General features: G+C 41.4%; 1 protein-coding gene across 2 annotated transcripts in view; it reads left to right on the forward strand.

Annotated features, from left to right (window-relative positions):
* The first annotated feature begins 569 nt into the window (after positions 1-569).
* Positions 570-13266, forward strand: part of CDC5L (cell division cycle 5 like) — a 46439-nt gene continuing 33742 nt past the window's right edge. Inside the window, exons 1-5 of one of the 2 annotated variants that reach the window (XM_008691852.2) lie at positions 570-880; positions 3170-3273; positions 4854-5015; positions 5606-5733; positions 7063-7162. In XM_008691852.2, the coding sequence (XP_008690074.1) occupies positions 836-880; positions 3170-3273; positions 4854-5015; positions 5606-5733; positions 7063-7162 (539 nt within the window). In that variant the 5' untranslated portion in view covers positions 570-835. The remainder of the gene's footprint in view (positions 881-3169; positions 3274-4853; positions 5016-5605; positions 5734-7062; positions 7163-13266) is intronic. The other variant, XM_008691853.2, reaches the window with a different exon arrangement.

Below are 13266 nucleotides of genomic sequence, written 5' to 3' on the forward strand. Positions count from 1 at the left end.
CCAAGCTGATGAAAGAGCCAAGATTTCAATCCAATCCGAGTTTGTCTAATACCAGTGCCTATCAATGGTAACTCTTATCATTCCACATAGACTGAATAAGCGACGAATGGCAAGACATTTTTGCAGGTTTCTGGGACAATCACCGATCATCTGGGGTTGTCTTCTTGTAACAACAGCTGCCACTTTTGGGCGCAGTTATTATACGCCAGATATTGGGCTAGGTTTAGGATCCCATTTAATCTTTAGGACAGCCCTATGAGGTTGCTATACTATTACCTCTATTTTACAGATTAAAAAAATTAAGCTTAAATAAGATTTTTCCTTTTCCTTAGTATTCTGCGAACAAATTCCTATTAGTTAAATGCCTAGTAAAGCGCTAAATTAATAAATTAACGAAGCTCTTCTTAGAGCAGCGGGGCCAATTCTGCACGCATATGTTCCCTCTCTTCGCCACTAGGTGACGTCACGGTCAACCCCACCACAACCTTGCCTACTAAGGGCCACCGGCTATAACTCGCGAGAGCCGTGGTTTCCTCCAACCTGTTTTGGGCATGCGCGCGGCGTAGGGCGCTTTAACCAGAGGGGTTTGATGGTTTTCTGTCAGTCTTCTTAGACTAGAGCTTTAACAACAAGGCACTTATTCCTTTCAGCAACCGGGTTCTCGCGAGACTTGCTATTCTGCTTCCCCCCACCCCAGCCTTACGCTTGCGCAGATCTCTTCAAACCAGAAGGTCGCGCTTGGAGGAAGTGGTGGCTTTAGGTCCCGTGGCCGCAGCGCCGTTACTACTTTCGTGAAGCTTCTCTCGGCCGCTTGCCGAGACACCCCGCAGCCAAGATGCCTCGAATTATGATCAAGGGGGGCGTATGGAGGAATACCGAGGTAAGTCCCCTTTTCCCGCCGTCCGCTGCCCTCCGCCCCCTTCGGCAGCTTATGCGCACGCGCGCGGAGGTCGGGGAGTCGAGGAGGATGCCCTGCGGGGTCTGCGTAGGGGGGGCACCGCGGGGCGGACCCTCGGGGCTTAATCTGGTGTCCGGCCCTGCGTTATTTAAGCACCCCAAGGACAGGGACTGTGATTTAACCACTGGACGTGGGAGGCACTTGTTAGGCCCTTAGTGAATATTTCTTGAATCGAGGACGCGCCCCCGCCCTGGAGGAACTCGCAGTGTAGAGGGGGCGGGGCAGGACATCAGTGAGAGTTGGTAATCTGGCACACCTCCGTCCCTCCGCCCGGGCACAGTGCTTCTCTGATAACTCAAATATAGGGAAGTGCTGTGGCCACAACTTTGTTTCTTCGTTGACTTCCTTGCAGAGGGAAGCAGCTTGAGCGCCAAGTTCAGGGCCCGTTTATGCCCGCAACCCTCTTGTTATCTGTTATCATGGCATAACTTGTCTGTCGTCACGACAGATCCAAGGCCTGTCTCTTCCTGTCACTCCGCCTCAGCCAGGATAGAAGCCAGATAGGACAAACTGCCTACAGTAGTCTCTTTGCTTCCAGAAATGCAGTGGATGATGCCAATGGCTAACCGAAGGGCAGAGGTGAAGGAGTAAAATACAATTAAGATTTTGGTGTAGTTTGTGTTCAGGGTGCACTGAGTTTGTCAGTTTCCTGAGCACATTCTATCTTTTTACGCAGTGTCTTTTTACTTCTGGTGCCTTCTTGGAATGTCCTCCTACTGCTTGACATCTTTCTGACCATCCTTCAAAACCAGTTCAGAAACTCTTGAAATTTTTGCTCAGTTATTCTGTAAAAATAAGTTACAGCCCCAGTGGTCCCATGGCACGTCTTGCTTTACCCTTTTGCAAGCATCACAGTCTTCTGTGTGTTGCTGGTAAATTACTTAACCTCTCAGAGCTTCATTATTTTAATGGGAATCATCATCATCATCATCATCATCATCATCTTTTGAGGATTAAATGAGTCAACATTTAGAACAGAGTCTGGCACACAGGAGTTTTCAGAAAGTGCTAGTTGATATTGCATTTTCCCAGCAGACAGCACTGGGAGAGGACCAGGTCTTGGAATCCCTAGAACTTAGGACAGTAACCAACATGAAATAGGTTGTTTGGCAAATGTTTGCTGAATAAATCCAGTGGGCTGGATAATTGCTGTATGTACTTAGTTGAAGATGTGTTTAAGTCTAGCAGTATTGTAACAAAGTTACACATAAAATCCCTGACAACCTTGTCTCACAGCTTGCACAGAGGGAACTAGGCTGTTTAAATTGGAGAAGAGATGACTTCTGGGGGAGAGACAGATGTACAAAATCAAGTAACAGCAGGATTCCTGTGTAGTGGCCAAAGCCCTGCAGTCTTTTTAAATCTCTGATGATGGTGGGGGGTGGGGTGGGGGTGTGGAATGGCTCATGTATGACGCATGTATCTCAAGTGTGGAAAATGCCCCAAGTGCATTCATCTATTGCTCTCTTATCCTTGGGGTCTGTAGTTTACCTTTCTGGACTCCCCTGGAATTGGTGAATTCCATATCAGAATGGGTCTTCTGGTGAAATAATAACTAGAGCATGGAGGAAGAACTGACTGGTGCGGTAGGGAAGAAATACTTAATTCCTAGGTCAGACCTGAAATGTGGAATTTTGAGTCAAAGCAGGGGTTATGGGACTGGAGAGAAAGTGGTATTTGTAAACTGGAGTGGACAATGGATTCACCAGAGTCTTGACTTGCTTCTTGAGGGCTGGTTAAGGCCTATTTCATTCTCTTTTCCTAAGTACGCCAGACCTGGTACAAGGTAGGTGTTCAGGAAATGTTTTTTGAATGAATGAATAGATGATTGAGTTGTATCCCTTTGAGGAGGATAACAGTCAAACATTGGAGAGTACTTTTTGTTAATCACAGCCAAGTAGGCTTTCTCAGATTGGGCTATACTCCCAGTTTATTGGGGTGGGGCAGAGTTTGTGTATAAGGAAGCGTAGGATGTCCTTCTGAGGTATTTCTTCTTAATTTTTTGCATTTCGCCAATTCTGGTTTGTTGTTTATTATTATAGTAATTGAAGTTTTTGTACTCCCCCCCCCCTTACCTAGGGGGTGTGTGTGTGTGTGTGTATGACTTTCTCTTTCTCCCTAGCAATCCTGTCAGAGTTAATTTAAATTTTGTCTTTTCTCACTTGGAATTTTGTGATTGAATATATTGTTTTTCTTTGACAATTTTTTTAGGATGAAATTCTGAAAGCAGCGGTAATGAAATATGGAAAAAACCAGTGGTCTAGGATTGCCTCACTGCTGCATAGAAAATCAGCAAAGCAGTGCAAAGCCAGATGGTATGTACCACTTAATGAGTGGAAAGCAGAAAGCGACCTTAATTATGATGAGGAAAATGTCAGTTCTTTGAACCTTGCCAAAGAAAGCAGGCAGTGTGATAGAACAGAAAGTACGGAGTGGGAGATGGGAATTTAGATTTAAACCTTAGCTGTCACTTGCTTCCTGTGTGATTCTAGGCAAGCCATTTTTCTATCCTCTCTTTCTTGTCCCTATTTTCTCCCAATTGGGATGATAGTAGTTGGCCTTAACTGATGGAAATATGAGGTTCAAACCAGTTAATGTGCTTGAGAGTGTTTTGTGAAGCGTAAAATAAATTTACTTTTAGTACTGATGGACCCCAGTTTGTAAATGGATTGCATTCCAAAAGTTTGTAAGTTGATTTAGAACTTACTTTCCCAAAGAAATTAATGATAAATAATGGTAATTTTCTAGGCTAGCTCACAGTTAGTTGAGTTTTCTAATAGTTGAAATACTGTTTTTTTTTTAAAGATTTTATTTCTCTCAGAGAGAGAGAGTGAGAGAGTAAGCCTGAGCAGGGGGAGGAGCAGAGGGAGAAGCAGACTCCCTGCTGAGCAGGGAGCGCAATGTGGGGCTTGATCCCAGGACCCTGGGATCATGACCTGAGCCGAAGGCAGTGCTCAACTGACTGAGCCGCCCAGGTGCCATAATAACAGTTGAAATATTGTATATTTGCTACCTCAGAATATAACTTAACCCAACACTGCACCTGTGGTGTCCCCTCTTAAGTCACTGGGTAGTGGACACATTAAGCCCTTGGCGTGGGTGATCTGGCCCCAGCCTTGACCCATGTGGTACTAGGGTCATATTTTGGATTGTATAAGAGTGACTTAATTTCCCAGTCACTGGGTGGGAGAAAGGATCAGAATGTAGAGATTGGATCCCAAAGAGAAAGATGGTCCTCACCTGAAGAAGTTTTGATTTCTGTTTCTCTTAGTGGAGCTAAGCTCCTGCCCCAATATTTAGTAAGGCTTGTATCTTATTTGCCAGCTAAGTAGACTGGATGGAAAAGGTGGGTTGGGTGGTGTGATAGGAAAGATAGAGGATGGCATAGTAGTTTTACTTAAATTTAGAAACTCCAAATAAAACATATGATGTTGGAAAGCATTTAGTGAGTGTAAGTCAGATACTTGAAGTAAGCCAAGGTGTTGTGGGAACTGAACCAAAGTATGAGACAGTGTTTTGAAAACTAGAAGCACTAAAAGTGTGAGGTGTTACTGTCTTATTTCAGATAATTTCAAAACCTCTAATAAAGTGTAAAATGACTGAAAACGATGAGAAGGAAGGCATATGATCATGTTTCAATTAGGTTACCTTTTTCAAGCATTATTAATCTTGCATAAATAAAATACAGTAGAATTTGGTTGACTTAGAGAATATTAACTGGGGTAAAGTTAACCAAATAATGAACATTCTGTTGTGAACAAAGAGCAGCTTTCATAATTGAAGGCTGAAAGTTAGCTTGTCTTTTCAGACTCTAGAGGTTAGTCTGTCTAATGTGTAAATAGAATATTCGTGCTAGGTGACAGATTTAACATACAAAATGGTATCTTTTTAATAGGTACGAGTGGCTGGATCCAAGCATTAAGAAAACAGAATGGTCCAGAGAAGAAGAAGAAAAACTCTTACACTTGGCTAAGTTGATGCCAACTCAGTGGAGGACCATTGCGCCAATCATCGGAAGAACAGCCGCCCAGTGTTTGGAACACTATGAGTTTCTTTTGTAAGTCGGTTTCCAAAAGCAGTATCAAAATATATGTATATCGTCTGAATGAGGCTGAATAAGCTTTTAGCATGCTCTGTCTTTAAACATTTAGTTGTAGATCTGAGTAAAACGAAGGGAGCTAAAGCTATTGAATTATATACTCTAAGTCTCATGTGATGGATTAAAATTATATACTTGTTATATATCTTTAAAAGAATAATTTAAACGTGTTAGACAAATCATATATATTTATTCTAGAAAATTGAGGGAAAAGTAGTAAAAAACCCCAAAAAGTCACCCATAATCACATTGCTGAGAGTTAACCAGGACATCTTGGTTCTTCATTAAAAGTTTTTTTATTTGTATAGCTTTCCTGCATTTGTGATTAAGGAGCTGCTTGGATTGTATTTCATAGTGAATGGAAACAGTCATTGAAATTAGAATTTTAATACCGTCTCTTTCAGGTGAAGCAATAGTAGAATCACTTTATTTTGTGAATGCCCATCTGTTGGGGTTTTGAAAGAAAAGAATGCCAACGCTAGGGAACCTGGTATTTCTGAGACTGAATGGTGTGCTAGTGTGACTAACTTCTCTGGGCCTTTTTCTAGGGATAAAGCTGCACAGAGAGACAATGAAGAGGAAACAACGGATGATCCACGAAAACTTAAACCTGGAGAAATAGATCCAAATCCAGAAACAAAACCAGCAAGGCCCGATCCAATTGATATGGATGAGGGTGAGTGTATGCTCCTGAGGAATTTATTTCTTCGGTAACCATAGATTCCTCCAGTCTCTTTTTAACTCTCCTTGAGTTTCTTTCTAAGCTTCTCTGACTTTTTAGAACCCCAGTTCTGTTTGCATTTGTTCGTCGCTTTCTAAATGTGTCCAGTCTTTTGTAACGGAGTAATTGCTCTTTCTGGACACTGTGTCTTTAGCTTTTGAGTTTTCAATTCGTGTAATAAATTAAGCAGAGTAATACTGCTAGACAGATTTCCTAAAGCCTAGTGGTAAGCCCTTGAGGCTTCTGTTTTCTCATTCCCATTACATGGAGAGAGGTGGCGACAACAAGACAGGATTTGGGGTTCCAGTCCTATTAACTACTTTGACTTCAGGCAGGTAGTTTAATCTTTGTGAAAAGGCAGCACTGCAGTACTATGAGGCAGACTTAGGATCCCTTCTTCAGACATTGAATCAAGAATCAATGGAACTGGGTTTTAGACTCAACATCTGCCACTTACTAGCTATTTGACCTTAGGCAAGTCATATAATCTTTCTGAGATTTGATTATCTTTCCTGCCGGATGGAGAATAATAATTATCTTACCCCACAGGGTAATTGTGAAGCATTCGGTGATTATTTGTTGAGATTTTAAAATTTAAAAGTTTAAAGGTAGTGGTTTCCACCTGCATCATTGTCATTTGGTGAACTTTTAAAAACACAGGTACCAGGACCTCCCCAGGAGATCTGAGTCAGTAAGCTGGAGTGTGGAGGGGGTAATTCTGGAATCTTGAGTTTTTTTACAAGTTCCCTTGTGATTCCACTGGACAGCCTTATATAGGAATTGCTCTAAGGTATCAGTAAAGATATCTGTTTTATTGTGGGAGCCATGGAAATGTATTGGAAGAGAGAAATAGAGGGAAAAAAGGTGTATCTAATGGAGATTATCCATTTCTTTATAATTAAGTAGTTTTAATAATAGTTTTTCATGATTGGTGCTGTCAGTTGATGATAATGAAGGACGTATGTATATGATAAATATACTCTACCTGTTATATTTTACTTAGCTCTTCTCAACATTCCTGTGAAATAGGACTTGTTACTCTCTTTTTGAAGATGATAAACATGCTTAGGGAGGGTAAATAAATTATCCAGGGTCACGTAGCTAGCAAGTGGTGGGCCTAGTTTTTAACTTCGGTTTTTCTGACTTCAAAACCCAAGCTATTTCCATTATGCTATGCCGTAAAATGATTACATTTATGGATTTTCTCTTCTTAAGCAGTACAGTGTGTCTCACATACCTTGCTTCTGTTGGAGAATTTAGTTTTTCTTCTCTTTATTTTTGCAGATGAACTTGAGATGCTTTCTGAAGCTAGAGCCCGCCTGGCAAATACTCAGGGAAAGAAAGCCAAGAGGAAAGCAAGAGAGAAACAATTGGAAGAAGCAAGGTATGGTTGTTTCCGTCTATAGTTGAACAATTAGTCTGTGGATTTTTAGACCCAGTAAAACTGTGATTTATCAACTTTGTTGGGTGAGTAATAAAAGCTATAGTTGAACAATTAGTCTGTGGATTTTTAGACCCAGTAAAACTGTGATTTATCAACTTTGTTGGGTGAGTAATAATTAGAATTGTCCAGTTCCAAGTTTGCTAATATTCTCGGAGTTCCCTTGTAAGCCATGAAAAATGATTTCATCTTTCTCTTGCTGCTTTCAAGATTTTCTCCTTGTCTTTGGCTTTTAGCATTTTTAGCATGATGTTTCTGTTTGTGGATTTCTTCCAATTTTTTTAGTAATCTCTACACCCACTATGGGCTTGAACCCACAACCCCAAGATCAAGAGTCGCATGCTCCTCCAGCTGAGCCAGCCAGGCACCCCCATACTTTGGAAAAGTCTTTTTTTTCCCCCAACTGTTGTAGAGTAGATACAGGAAAAAAAAATGTATTGAAAAAGATGCTGTAAGAAGTAAAAGATGTTGGCAGAGGTAATGCCCAGATAGTCACTTGGTATGTTAATTTGTTCTGTTAACGTAGGAGAGCCTCATTTGTTGTGACCATCTTGGGAGTCAGATGGCTAGAGGATACACAAGGCTATGTGACTTCAGCGTGACTGCCACTTAATCTTCTTGATGGTATTGTGCAGGCATTGGCTGTGAAATAGGAAACTTGGCTGGATGTGGAAGGAGTTAATGAGCCTTGAACCAAATTTTAGGCTCTTATAGAAATTTTCATTTGAAAAGTGAGTGGAATTAAGTATTGCTGTCTGTTCAAGGTTTTCTCCACTTTCCCCTTCCTTTTTCCTTTTGGTTAGGTCTGTGATTGACATGACTTCTAATGGCCCAGAAACCAAGATGAAGTGGATAAAGGGAAAATCTGAATTGTGGAAGAGCTTATTAGCTTTTGGAATTCAGGCATTGGAATAACCTCAGCCTACACAGCTGCCTTTTTTGGTCCCCACACTGGGAAGTACTTCCTGACTCGATGACTAGCATTGTGTTGATAGTTTACCCAGTAATGACTTTGAGGTGCCAGATCCTGGGATGGAGGATTCTTTCATGCCTGAGGATGCTTGTTGGCATAGTTGGTCAGTCACTAGACCAAAATAGTTACTTAAGGGGGGTTTGAATGGCCTAGAACAGTAAACCAAGAGGAGATGCTCAATTTTCTGCCCAGTTTCATTTTTCTCTTTTGTACACTATTTAAGGTTAAGTAATGTGAGTAGGGTTGAAAAAAATTCACTTTTTCATTTTTGTCCATTGGTGTTTGGAGACCAGATATTTTGAGCTCTTTAACCATGTAGATTGGGCCAAGGATGCTTCTCTCTCAGTATAACGTACTGCTTGCTTTTAAGTACTGTTTTGCAGATTGAAATTTATTCTGTACTATCCCATAGATTTTCTTGTAGAATCCATATATCTTAATAACTTGTGTTGTACATGTATCTTATAGATTAGATTGGTTTGTATGCAGAATACATTGCAGGCCTATTTCCTTTAATGCTAAATTACAGATCTGTTTTAAAGCTTTTCATTGATTATAAAAGTAATACACCTTTCCTCCTGTGTTGTACTATTTTCTCTTTCAGGAGTGGTTGATAAGATGCTACATAGCTTGGTTTTATTCACTTAGCGTTATATATTGTAAAGGTTTTCTGATGTCATTTGAAGTCTTTATTTCCTTTATTATAGAATGAAATTGTTTTACAAACCTTTCTTTCGATGCAGAGGTACGTTTACGTGTACACACACACACACAGTAACATTTGTATGAGTTTGGATCATATTGTATGTGCTGTTTTGATGAGAAGTTAGCTGTTAATCTAATTGGAGTTCCTTGTAAGCCAGTAAATCATCTTTGTCTTGTTGCTTTGAAGATTCTCTCCGTGTCTTTGGCTTGTAGTGTTTTTAGCATGTTTCTGCTTGTGGATTTCTTTGTGTGTCTGGCTTGGGGTTTGTTGATCGTTCTGGATGTGTAGGTTCCGTGAATTTTGGGGAAATTTTGGCCATTATTTCTCTGACTATTTTATTCTTTTTCTCTTTTTTTGGTATTCCTGTTGTGCATATGTTGGTGCGGTTCATGATGTGAGGCTCTGTTCTTGTTTCTTTTTCTCTTTTTTTTCTGGATTGTGTAATCTTGACCCATCTTTCCGTAAATTCGCTTATTCCTCTGTTGGTTTGCACCTACTGTTGAGCCTTTCTAGGGAAGTTTTCATTTTAGCTTTATACTTTTCATCTCCACACTTCGTATTTGGTTCTTTTATTTCTGTCTCTTTACTCATTTTTTCTGTTTGATGCAACATTTTCATCATACCTTCCTTTGCTTTTTTAATCACGGTTTCCTTTTTTTTTTTTTTTTAAAGATTTTATTTATTTATTTGACAGAGATAGAGACAGCCAGCGAGAGAGGGAACACAAGCAGGGGGAGTGGGAGAGGAAGAAGCAGGCTCATAGCAGAGGAGCCTGATGTGGGGCTCGATCCCATAACGCCGGGATCACACCCTGAGCCGAAGGCAGACGCTTAACCGCTGTGCCACCCAGGCGCCCCTCCTTTTGTTTTTTGAACATGAATGGCTCTGCTCTGTTGAAGTCTGTCTACCAAATCTGACATCTGGTTGTTCTCACTGGCAGTTTCTGTTGCCAGCTTTTTTTCTGGTGTATGGGGTCATGCTTTCCTGTTTCTTTGCATGTCTCAAATTTTTTTGTTGGGAACTAGACACTTTAGATGATATATTGTAACACTTCTGGGTACTATGTTCTCCCCACCCCTAACTTCTTATTGTTATTTGCTTGTTTGTTTAGTGATGGTGGGTTATTTTAGTGAAGTCTCTTCTCTCCTTCCCTCCCCTCAGAAATGTAAAGCCTCTGATGTTGCTCCTCACGGGTGGGGGGTGTGCTGTCCTGGGTATGCCCACAGTCACCCTGGGAGGATGCGGTCTTGACAATACTTTGACATCTTTTTCCCTGGCTACACCCAGTTTTTAAACTCTACTAATTGCCAGCTGATTCCTATATTTTCAGCCTTGGCGGGCATAAATTACCCTAACAAACTGATCCAATTAAATTTGGGCTCCTTTGAAGGGATAGTTTCTGAGGTCAGTGTTTGGTATTTGTTCTGACCCCAGAAAGGTGCTCCCATTTTTCTCTTTCTTTGTTTCTCTCTGGCAAACTCGTGGGCCTACAGTTTAGCCTGTATCTTCAGTGAATCTAGCAGTGTCTTCCCAGTTACCTTTCATAGGTTCCACCATTTTTGAGAGTGCCCTCAGGCTTGAACATTTTCTCCATACTCTGTGGCAAATGAAGTCAGTTTCTCTTGTGTGTTTGTCTCTGAAGGACTTCCCCACCACAGGGGCCGAGTGCTCGGTGCGGGCCGCAGCCCCGGGTCTCCATGGCTTGCTTGTCCTGTGGAAGCCCCATCCCGCAAGCCGGGGCAAGGACCCCTTCCTGGAGCACCAGAATTCTGAGTAGCGTTGTACCCAATGTAGAGCCTCTGTCTGGGTAGAAGAAGGAGGTGGGAGGTGGCCCTGGTTCTGGGCAACTCTTGATGGAATTTAGCCTCTGCAACAGGTTTCTGGAGGCAGGGTGGGAATTGCTGATGCCCTGCCCCTCCTGGAGGGAAAGCCCCCCTATGGGGAACTGGAGGGGCGAGAGAACCCTGTGTTTTTGGCTGCATCAGTGTGGAGTAGAGTTTCTATCTCCCAGAGCTGAGAGGGGGTAGGAGAAGAGAAAGTGGGTCTTAATTCAGATACCACAGACTCTCACTTTTTTTAAACTGGAGCTGGGGCGCAGGTGTACAAGAGCACCCGGCTCCGGGGGTCCCGAACAGACCAGGTTTGGCCACTCGTGGCTGACAAAATCCGAAGGTATAGAGACGACTGGTGGTGAAACTCCTCTCTTCGTGCGGAGAGCACGGACTGGCATCTCCAAGACTCTGTCCAAAGTGCCGAAAAATATTTCTAGGTTTATATAAGGAAAATGTGGGACAAAGGTCAGTGGGTATGTGCAGGTGTGCAGGAAAGGGCAGGTCCGTCACTGTCTTGGAGTCAGTCACGCAGGGTCTCTCTGGCTCAGGGCAGTCCTTATTGCTTGAGGGGTAGTTTCCATTCCCATCAGGGGTTGCTTTGCCTGCAGGGTCTTTTGCCTGAGTTAAGAAATAAGCTGGAAAGAAGAACTTAATCAATTAGGAAGTACAGACTGGGGGCGCCTGGGTGGCTCAGTCGTTAAGCGTCTGCCTTCAGCTCAGGGCGTGATCCCAGAGTGCTGGGATTGAGCCCCACATTGGACTCCCTACTGTGCTGGAAGCCTGCTTCTTCCTCTCCCACTCCCCCTGCTTGTGTTCCCTCTCTCACTGGCTGTCTCTCTGTTAAATAAATAAATAAATCTTAAAAAAAAAAAAAAAAAAAAAAAAAAAAGAAAGTACAGACTGATGTCACCATGGAGGTAGTGGAAGTCCTCTTTTAGATTTTCTTGAAAAAATGTTTCTTTATGTGCTGTATCTCCTTAGGATCCTTTCCAGAGACTTAAACATTTTTCCTTTCCAGAGCTTTTTTTTTTAAGATTTTATTTATTTATTTGACAGAGAGAGACAGCCAGTGAGAGAGGGAACACAAGCAGGGGTACAGACTGATGTCACCATGGAGGTAGTGGAAGTCCTCTTTTAGATTTTCTTGAATAAATGTTTCTTTATGTGCTGTATCTCCTTAGGATCCTTTCCAGAGACTTAAACATTTTTCCTTTCCAGAGCTTTTTTTTTTAAGATTTTATTTATTTATTTGACAGAGAGAGACAGCCAGTGAGAGAGGGAACACAAGCAGGGGGAGTGGGAGAGGAAGAAGCAGGCTCCTAGCGGAGGAGCCTGATGTGGGGCTCAATCCCAGAGCACCGGGATCACGCCCTGAGCCGAAGGCAGACGCTTAACGACTGCGCCACCCAGGCGCCCCTTTTCCAGAGCTTTTTAAAGGTTGTTTTTTTTTTTTTTCCTAATTTTCGTCAGTATGTAGGAGCAACTTCCAGCATGAGGCTCTGCATACTGAATTTTCTTCATTAATATTGTAAATAACTTTTCTCATCATTAAATCATTCAAATTATAGCATCATGGGAAAATACGAAAAAGTAAAGATGAAATGAAATTCCAACCTCCAGTGATTGTTATTGTTAATATTTTGGTGGACATGTTTCACATCTTCTATGCATATGTTCACTGATAGATACGCATGTAATTTTTACATGTTGCTCTGTGAACTTGGTAACATTTTTGACACACCAGTATGTCTTGGGCATCTTTCCGTGGCAGAGTAGATTGACAGGTTTTTTAAAAGTTATGCAGATGGCTGTGTAATATCCTATCTTATAGCTGTGCTCTAAATGCCCTTAGCTAATTTCTTACTATTAGATGTCTAGATTGTGTCCAGTTATCAGCTAATGAACAGTGCTTGGTGAAGTCTTGTAGCTAAATCCTTGTTCATGGTATTCATTTCTTTAGGCTAAAGGCTGAGGAGTGAAATTGTTGTGTTAAAAAAATATGAGAAACTTTAGGGATTTTAATGTATATTTCCAATTTCTCTTTGGGGAAAGCTATACCAGTTTACTTTCCATTACCAGTGTGCGTGACTATCCACTTTTTGCATGCTTGCCATTAAAACAAAACAAAAAACTGAACACTATTAATGAGATATGCAGAAATGGTACTTGATTTAATTTGTGATTCTTAGCTAAGTATACCTTTCATCATTTTGGTTATTTTTATTTTTTTCCTTAGTGAACTATTTATTTCCTTCTGTTTTTTTTCCCCCTTAGGATACATTAAAAAACATACATAAAAAACCCTGCATAGATTCTTTATATCTAACTATTGCCCATATTAAATTGCAAATGTTTTTTCCTGTTACTTGCCTGTCAATTTTGTTTCATGATTTAAAAAAATAGTGCTATAGAGATATAAAATTAAAAATTCAAAGCTGTTGGGGCAACCGCCTGGCTCAGTTGGTAGAGCATGCAACTCGATCTCGGGGTTGTGAGTTGAAGCCCCACGTTGGACGTAGAAATTACTTAAAATCCT

The sequence above is a fragment of the Ursus maritimus genome, unplaced genomic scaffold (assembly GCF_017311325.1).
Source record: "Ursus maritimus isolate PB19 unplaced genomic scaffold, ASM1731132v1 scaffold_29, whole genome shotgun sequence".
Taxonomy (NCBI): domain Eukaryota; kingdom Metazoa; phylum Chordata; class Mammalia; order Carnivora; family Ursidae; genus Ursus; species Ursus maritimus.